The following is an 8,998-nucleotide window of genomic DNA, read 5'->3' on the forward strand; positions in this document are numbered from 1 at the left end:
TAAGGCAAAACTTTATTTTTTTTTTTTTGGTAGAAAGAAAAATGAAGCAGTCTTATAATTATGCAGTATTTTCTAGGTTTCTTCTGCAGCAGAACCTTCACCAAGCCTCATTAAACTGATAGTCTTACTCAGTGCATCTTGTTTTCAAGTAAAGCAAAAATGAGATTACAAGTGGCTATTTGGAATATTTCTCCTGACCATGGCACCCAAATGCCCATTAAAGGGGGATAACAGCCACTGCTATTTTTACTCACACACTTCTTAAACTGTGTCAATCGTACCAAATCTTTTTCCAGTTGCTACCCCACTATTTTTTTCATTTTGCACCATACCAAATATCAGTGAAACTACTGCGTTTTTGTCAGTTCCACAACTCGGCTCTTGGATGCTGGTACCTGGTTCAGAAATTGCTGTCCTAACCCAACTCATGTTAAATTTGAATACATTTGAAGGTCAGTACGACATACACATACATCTTCACACTACACTTGCCCGTTAGGCAAATGCAATATTACAGTATTAATTTTACTTGCACTTAGGTAAAAGCGGAACTCTGTCTGCAAAGCAAGAGATCTTGAATGGTATTGCGAATCACACATACACGCGTTCCTTCTGTAGTCTTATACTAGCTATATGTATACACAACTTAAGCAATGAAATGGTTTTTAGCTTGTTCTTTATATAGGACACTTGCTAGATGCCCTAATAGTCAGTTTTCTGAAAAAAAAAAAAAAAAAAAAAAAAAAAACCAAACCAAAACTCAAACAAAACTGCATAAGAGTGCTTTAATATTCATTTGTTAAAATCAAAACCAGCCTTATGGTAGCTGTTAGGTAGTTACCAGTCTCTTCCAAAGACATGCAGTAATAAAGAAAAAAATTCTATCCTTAAGCAGCATCTGAGAAAACAACTTAATGTAGCTGCCACTTAGTGGCAGCAATCATTTAGGCATTTTTGGTATTGATACATTTCTTTATCATATAATTTGTGCATTAATCAACAAAAATGTAGGCCCCAATCCAGCAAGTACTTGCCTGTGTGCAAATGCTTTTCTTCCACGTGGAATATTTCAAGTTAAGGCTCATCAGATGAGCAAAGTTAAGAACTTGTATAGATCTCTACAGGAGGGGAATTCATAGTGCTTAAAACTTAACTGTATTACTTCATAGAACTAAGATCCAATTCTAGACTTAAGAGAGCGCAGGAAACACTCCTATAAAGAACAGATATGTTGCTTTAAGATAAATGCTTTCAAAGCTAACAAGAGCCTCTAGAAATGCATGTGCCTTCTCTCCGAACACTTTAATTCAACTTGGAGTAATGTGGGTCCAGTCTTATTGTCCTAGCTCCTGGCTGCTGCATGAGGCATCAATAAAGTGCTTGTCACAAATTCCACAGTCGTAGAATAAAATAAAATTTAAGTACCTTCAGAATGTTTTCAGATTTATAAACGATGGATGAAGGGCGGATGTCTGATCCCCAGCATGTTTCCCTGAATCAATAACAAATATCACGTTCTTCATTCTGAAGATACATTAGAATTCTGCTAGGACTAGGTATATTTCACCTTTGTCCCAGTGAAGTCATCCTCTGCCTCCAGGGGAAAAGCTTAACTGGATTTAATTTCAATGTAAATGTTCATGCTTGACCAAAACATGATGCTCATGCAACTTCACAAGCACCAGCATTCAATGTGACAGTTAGCTTTGTTTCATCAAGCATGAAGCACCAGTGTTGTTTACAGTATATCCACTCTGAATTGTGTTCATAATTTGTTCCCAAATGCACCATAATCCTGAGAGGTCTTGCTTGCCCTTTGACCTTTCCTTTGATTTGATGTGTTTTGTTCCTCTTGAATAAAGTATCTTTGATATTAGCTTTGATATAAATTGTATTGGTCTTTGTGGCATCTTCTCATTAACATATTTCTGAATATCTGAATTACTAAAACTTTCTCTTTAGATAGATACATATATATATTTCAATTTTTTTGCTAGCTTTCAGATAATTTATCTATGAGAACTGACTTAGACCGTATGCTTCTCATACAAAAACAAGTAACGGTTTGAAATATTTAGCCATGTGTTTGGATGATTATTTTTTTTTTTAAAGGCTTCGGTGTTGCTTATATTTATCTTCCAGTCAGCTACAGGATAATAGCAACAGCAAACACATTGACAATGCAGTTCATTGTTCGGTTTTCCCATCTCACTGTGCAGGTTCCTAGAAGAGATTATTACAAAATAAAAATAGAATTCCAGTGTCTTTACTACATTCACATTTTCACATTGTAAATGATGTTAAATTAGTATGAATAATTCAGCTGTGATTTAAGGTAAGTACTATTATGTCATCTTGGCTATAAACAGACTACAGTCCTCAAAACACTTTCATTATCTTGTACATTGTTTACTACCTAACATGAGCCTTGGACGCTTAAGACAGTTTCCAGGAAAACACAATTTCAGTACTTCTCTTTAAAAGCTGGGCTTGAAAAAAATCCTTGAAAGTCTCATACTGAAATTGGCAAGATAATTGGATGAGAAATCAGAAAAAAAAAAAAGACTGGATCAAATACATTCTAGTGTATTTACTTTCTGTAATTTTTCCTCTTCTCTTGCATCAATGCCTTACAAGCCAAAGAAACATGAAGATTAAACTGTACTCTTTTACTTCATTTTATGATTTTATTTTTTTTAACCTTGGTTGACTTTCTAATGCCATCTCTATTTTAAAGTTAAATCTTGGTGCCCTCTTCTAAAAAGAGCTTTCTGAGTCTGTGACAGACATAAGATTATTTTAATCTTGTTTCCCCACAGTACTCAGGAACCTGGTTTAAAAATGCATTTAGAACTAATTTAGAAGCCAAAAAAACCTCATCCAAAGTCTGGCTGATAGTTAAGCAACTGAAAGACATACTGTTAGTCAAACTATTTCTATTTTTACCAAGCCTGTTCTCCTCCAAAGTAGCACTGTCCCCTTACGGTGGACAGGCAGATATGTTTAAGACTACGCACTTGCATTTACTGCAAGAAACATTTTAACGCCTCTTCAACTGATCTATGGTTACTGATGAGAATTAAATGTTTTGACTCTTGTTTCAGAATGAAGGTATTTCTACTCCTGCTTCTCATAATTAACAAGCAATCGCTCTTAATGCAGGCACTGATGCTAACAAAATATTTCTGCTGGGATTGTAAACAAGCATCTAATACTGGAAGCTACTGCTTCTCTATCACTTTTTCGAAAATGTTCAACCTAACTATTAGAACTGAGCAATAAGTAACATTTCTTTTACTACAAATTTTTAATTTAAGTAAGTGAGGAAACTTACCATCAGTTGTGGTATCCCAGAAGCACGAGCTTGCTGTGTGAAGACCAGCTCCACTCCTCTGCATCACTGCGCAGGTTACTGCAAGAGACAGTCATAAAGCCAAGGAATTAATTATTAAAGCAGAAGAGCTGAATCATTCAGTACTTCTGAACTCAAACCTGCATTACGTTTTCAAATGACTGGCAGGTGGCATTCAGCTAAGTCAAAACCTTTTTGACAACCCCCTCACCCCAGTATTTTCCTCAAGAACTTGGCATTCATTTCACGATTATTTTTACTCACATAAAGACCATGGCTTTAACAAAACGCTTGCTAATAAGATTATGATTTTTATCTTTTAAACTACTTAGGTATGGCTTGTGTCATGTGCACTTCAGAATGGGATTGCAGGTGCTGTCCTCACAGCTACAGCAGAAGTTGCACTTGATGAGAGTCGTTTCCCAAAAGTACTGGTTGACTGCTCTCTGAAACCACACTCTAGTGACATACAGCATTTCTAGACTGACCTGCAATGGTCATAAAACCAGTGACAATCTGAATCCAAGACTTTCAAAACAGAACAGAGTGCAAACACTTGCTACTACATCACTACAAAAGGACCGAAGTGCGTTAAACTTCCACTTATTTCCATTTCCCTTCCACAGGTGTAAACACAATGGGACACAACTTAGATTACAGGACTAAAGTCTTTCAAATATCTGTGGTTATAGGAAGCTTAATCCTACTGAAAATTTTATTTGAGATATGCAATTACTTCCTGAACTGATATAAAAAAGTTGATATAATTGTTTTGGAGCTGCTTAACAGGCAGGAAAGACTGTGTAACATGTCATCTTCTGTGCCAAGTGTTGCTAGCGTGCTTAGCCCTGGTGAAACTGCCATGGTTTTACCGCAGGTATTACTAAAAATCTATATAACAGAAGAGTTCACGTATCTGCTCTGCTTTGTTTACAGTTTAAAACTTTCTACTGAATATAGAACTGCATTCAAATGAACCTTTCAGCGATTATTTATTGTGATAGTATCTGGTAGAAGTACGACTGCTTGTACTTACCGATGTACTTGTATGTTTTTCCGAGTTTTACCAGATGTGTCAGCGACTGTTCTACTATAGCAGCAGTCCACTGGTTGACTTTGTTGTGATTATAATCTGCCTTGCCTATAACACTTTCTATGCACTAAAATAGAGAAAAAAAAATAGTTACAGTAAACATACTTCAAAATGTAGAGGCTTAAAACGTCTTGCATAATCTGAGGAATTTTATCTGGCAATTGGATTACTTTAAATCCGTTGAGCTCATCAGGTATCAGTTGCTGAATGGGAAGTAAAATGAGCCTTCTCAGAAACTTATTTTTTTAAACACATTACCACATTACTACATCGTGAAAAATAAGAATCTGACTGAACATTTCTGGTAGGAAAGACCTTAGCCATATGCTTTCAGTACCAAGTTAAACTAATGGATCTATTTACCAGTGAAGATACTGACACATCCCACTGTTCCTAATGACTGCGTGGTTTTCAGAAGCTACTGTAATGGAAATAGTACTGCTCAAATCAATACTGTCCGCTTGGGCTGGCCAACCTTTTGGAGCCTGTGAGCAATATACCAAAATCTTCAGAGCTAGAGCAACAACAGTGAAATGGGAATAGTGAAACCCAGCTTAAAAGATGAGGAAGGTATGACAGTGAGAAACACTCAAGGGTCTTGCAGCACAAGAAATACCTTAATTGCTTGAAAATTGCATGTTCTCCCACAGTTACAGTTGGCCAACCCTTGCTTAAGCTTAAAATGATCGAACAGAAAGCCTTCTAACCATAACTCCTAAACTGCATTCTTTACTCCTAAGAAACTCAGAATTCTGTGATGATGGATACTTCTTAAAACTGAGAAATTCAGATAAGAAATGCAGACCTGGAAAAGGAAAGTAAAATAAAACTGTTTTCTCATCTGATTCGGTAAGATGAATCCCACACACTAACCACCCACTAACAGGCTGTGTAAGAAACTTGTGCCCCAGATCTTAAAAAGCCCAATTAGTTCTGATTACAGTATATAAAGCTGGACAAAGGACTCAACAGAAACAAACATTCACAAAACAGCATAGAAGAAAGATAAGGGACAACAAGGTCCCTCAGGGATTTTGGTCCTTCCAGAAACATACCCAGTACTAGAGCTCCTCAGCTCTGGTTAAGCTTTCAATCAGAGGCAGAAACACTTGACTTTATTCCCAGCGACAGGAGACTGTGTCATACAGTATTTGGCCTTTCAAGGCAGGGACAGTTATATAAAGGGTTGAATTGCCATTTATCTGACATCCAAGAGCTTTCTGTTGTGTACTAGAGCAGTTCTAAAAGTGCAGCCCTTTCCCTTGCTGACAGGGCAGGTGGGAAAGGACCTGCAGAGCCCCTCTAAGACCTCCTTTCTCAAAATGCTATTTCCCTGCAAAACCTGTCAGCATCTGTATGCCACAAGCTCTTCATTAATCACTTTCCAGTTACTAGGTATATCATTTAGACCATCAGGCTACTCACTTTCAGCCAGCTCTTTTTGTGTAAAAAATTGTTTTTCAAAAGCATTGCTAGAATAACGAGCTCATGTAGTGCAACCTCCTGCTCAATCCAAGGCTAACCTCACAGTCTGATCATGTTGTTCAAGGCCTTGTCAATTTTTAAAAGTCTCTAAGGCTGGAGACTCCACAAGATCTCCCTGCAACCTTTCTACTGATTAACTACCCTCCAGCTGGATAAAAAGGAAAACAAAATAAAATCAGAGTGAATTTCCCTTGCAACTTGTGACTGCTGCCCCTCACCTTTCCATTGCAATGAGAATTCTGGCTCTCTTGTCTGTCATCTACCTTCTCCTCTTTAGGTAGTTGAAGACAGCAACTAGATGAAGCTTAAAGAAGCTCCAAGTGAAACTCTGTCTTTATTTGATATAAATAATACTTCCATATAAGATTAAATTTATCTGGGATGGTCAATGAAAGTAACTGCTTTCACTATAGTGCAAGATAAGGTAAAGAATTTCTTTGAAATACAGCTGTTAGCTTAAACCTACCTCTTTAACGATGTTATGGGCCTCATCAGCATTGAAGATCATCTGTAATAACGATTAATTATTATTATTTCTGATAGAAAAGTAAACAAATGATGCAGTTTTACTGTAAGTAACACGTGATGATCAGGCCCCGTGTATTGTTATTTGCATTGTGTAGTCTGTTTGTATAATTCTAAAATCTTACTTTTTTCCCCCAGCACCATACATACATTATTTAGTATTGTTTTGCTAGTCACATTTGAGTGGGTCCAGAAGCTTGGGCCTCAGTGAGCTTGGAAACAGGTTCAACTTACACTTTCCGTAAAGATTGAATTCTACCACTGTCAAGAGAATATTCTCAAAGACAAAAAGTTAAATGGCAAATCTTTTCCTCTGGGTGTTAACCATGGTTTCTATTGGAGTCACAGACTTCCTAACCTGTAATATTTTGCCGCCAGATGGTAAAACAAGGTTTCGCAACCCTAGCATCAAAAAGACTGGTTTCCGTACTCATTAGCTTACCCAAGTAACTTTCTCGAGTGCAGAAAGAGCTTGCCAGTTTTAATATCTCCTATTTTCTGCTCATTCCTACTCGCCACTGCTTAGCTTGGCTTCCAAAGGAGACACAGCATGTGCCATCGTGCCATCTGCCCCTTCATAGCCATCAATTTCAAACACACGGGCGAGGACAGAAACCTCAAGGACAATAACGTTTCTATGCCGGTTTTTTTTTTTAACGAAAACCTGTGCCTAGAGACCCGCAGTGAGCCCCCCCGGGGAGGGAAAGGCTCCCCGGTTGCGGCTGGCGGGGGCCAGCCTGCAGCGCAGAGCGGGCCCGGCACTTGTTGGGCTTTTTCCAAGGCTGTTACAGGAAAAATGGCCGCGGACTGACAGCACCACAGCGAGCGGCAGCACCCCCCAACACCGCTCCCACCGACCCTTTTAGCTCCCAAAAGCCAAGTAGGCCGGTAACGGCCGCGGCCCGCGGCAGGCCGAGGGCAGCGCCAAGCACCCCCAGGACGCCCCGCTCCGCCCCGAGGCGGGCCCACAGCTGCTGCCCGGGCCCCGGGTCTGCCCGAAAGACGCGGCACGGTGGGCTCCCGCTGCACAGCCCGCCTCTGCAACCACAGCCTTACACCTGGCCGTCCCGGCCGGGGCAGGGCAGAGGCCCCAGCAGCGCTGCCCGCCCTCCACCGAGCTCTCGGCCGGCTCCCTCCGGCGCGGGGCCCGGGGCTGGCTGGCAGAGAGCCCCACGCCCCGCCCGGGCACAGCCCGCAGCCCCCCGTCCCGCCCCTACCTCGTCGTTGTGGGGGTGAAACTCCTCCATGGCCCCGGTGCGGGCGGTGGCTGTTCCGGCAGCGGCGGCGCTGGCGGCGAGTCCTGCGCGGCTCCGCCTCCGACGAGCCGGGTCGGGCCGGGCGGGGCCTCCTGCGGCAGCGGGGCCGGGTCGGAGGGCAGGGGCGGCCGGATCGTCCCGGGCCGCCGGTACCTGGAGACGACCGTGCCGAGCCGAGCAGGAAAGGAGTGAGTGTGGGCCTCGCAGTCCAGCCAGGCCGGCAGTGACCACCTCCGGGCGCTCGGGCTGGCGGGGCCGCGCCGCTGCCCGCTGTGGCGGTGGGTCTGGGCCGGGCGCTTGCCAGCTCTCGGCAGCGCCGAGGCGGCCCTATACCGGTCATTGCAGGCTGGCGTTCGCTGGTGTCCCGCAATAAAGCAGTGAGGTGTCTATTTGTGACTTTATTGCCAGGTGTCTGCCCTTGGCTGGACGTATGAAACTCGTAGAGGAGCAGCTCCTCCAGAGGAGCAGCGATACCACGGCCTCTCTCCCCCGTCCCCTCCCGTTTCGGAATGAATCTGTGTCAATTATCTGACACAAAGTTGCCATTAGGTTTTAATAACTGCATTTCAGGTTCTTCTAATTCCACTTTATCACAGAATCACAGGATGGTTCGGGTTGGAAGGGACCTTAAAGATCATCTAGTTTCACCCCCCGTGCCCTGGGCAGGGACACCTCCCACTAGGCCAGGCTGCTCAAAGCCCCATCCAGCCTGGCCTTGAACACTTCCAGGGACGGGGCATCCACAGCTTCTCTGGGCGACCTGTTCCAGTGCCGCACCACCCTCACAGGAAAGAATTTCTTCCTGATATCTAATGTAATTCTACCCTCTTTCAGTTTGAAGCCTTTACCCCTCGTCCTTGTTATAAAAAATTAATCCTGAGTTCTATATTGACTCAATACATTATATATGTAAATACAACAGATCTTTTCTCTCTCTCTGAAGTTGCCTGGGAAACAGAAAAGATACCTAATACAAAACAATGCAGAATTTTCAAATGCTGGGGGTTTTTTTATTATTAATACTTTGAGGAAAGGTCTTGTGTTGATTTACCCCCTGTGGTATCTGGTCTTTCTAAACCAGACGGAACATGAGAGAGAGGACCAAGGCTGCCTTCAGTTCTAGTTTCAGTTTTGGCAGCGTATGTTTGCACTGATACATGCTTACTTGACAAAAGGGTCTTTTGCTCCGTGTTAATTATACGTTCATTGGAAAAACCCTGAAAAACACAAAAGTAGAAGAGGAAGCAGAGGTAAATATTTTTATATTGCCTTGCCCTCCAACTGGCT

The 8,998-nt window shown here is 42.0% G+C and overlaps 1 protein-coding gene across 1 annotated transcript; it reads right to left on the reverse strand.

Annotated features, from left to right (window-relative positions):
* DYNLT3 (dynein light chain Tctex-type 3) lies at nt 1-7,814 on the reverse strand. The gene is made up of 5 exons (XM_063343748.1): nt 7,673-7,814; nt 6,397-6,438; nt 4,389-4,512; nt 3,335-3,412; nt 1-2,223 (listed from the first exon to the last, which is right to left on the reverse strand). Exons 1-5 carry the CDS (start codon nt 7,700-7,702, stop codon nt 2,147-2,149), a joined length of 351 nt encoding a protein of 116 aa, XP_063199818.1. The 5' UTR covers nt 7,703-7,814; the 3' UTR covers nt 1-2,146.
* Between the last annotated feature and the right edge of the window lie 1,184 nt (nt 7,815-8,998).

Source organism: Chroicocephalus ridibundus, chromosome 1 (assembly GCF_963924245.1).
Source record: "Chroicocephalus ridibundus chromosome 1, bChrRid1.1, whole genome shotgun sequence".
NCBI lineage: Eukaryota > Metazoa > Chordata > Aves > Charadriiformes > Laridae > Chroicocephalus > Chroicocephalus ridibundus.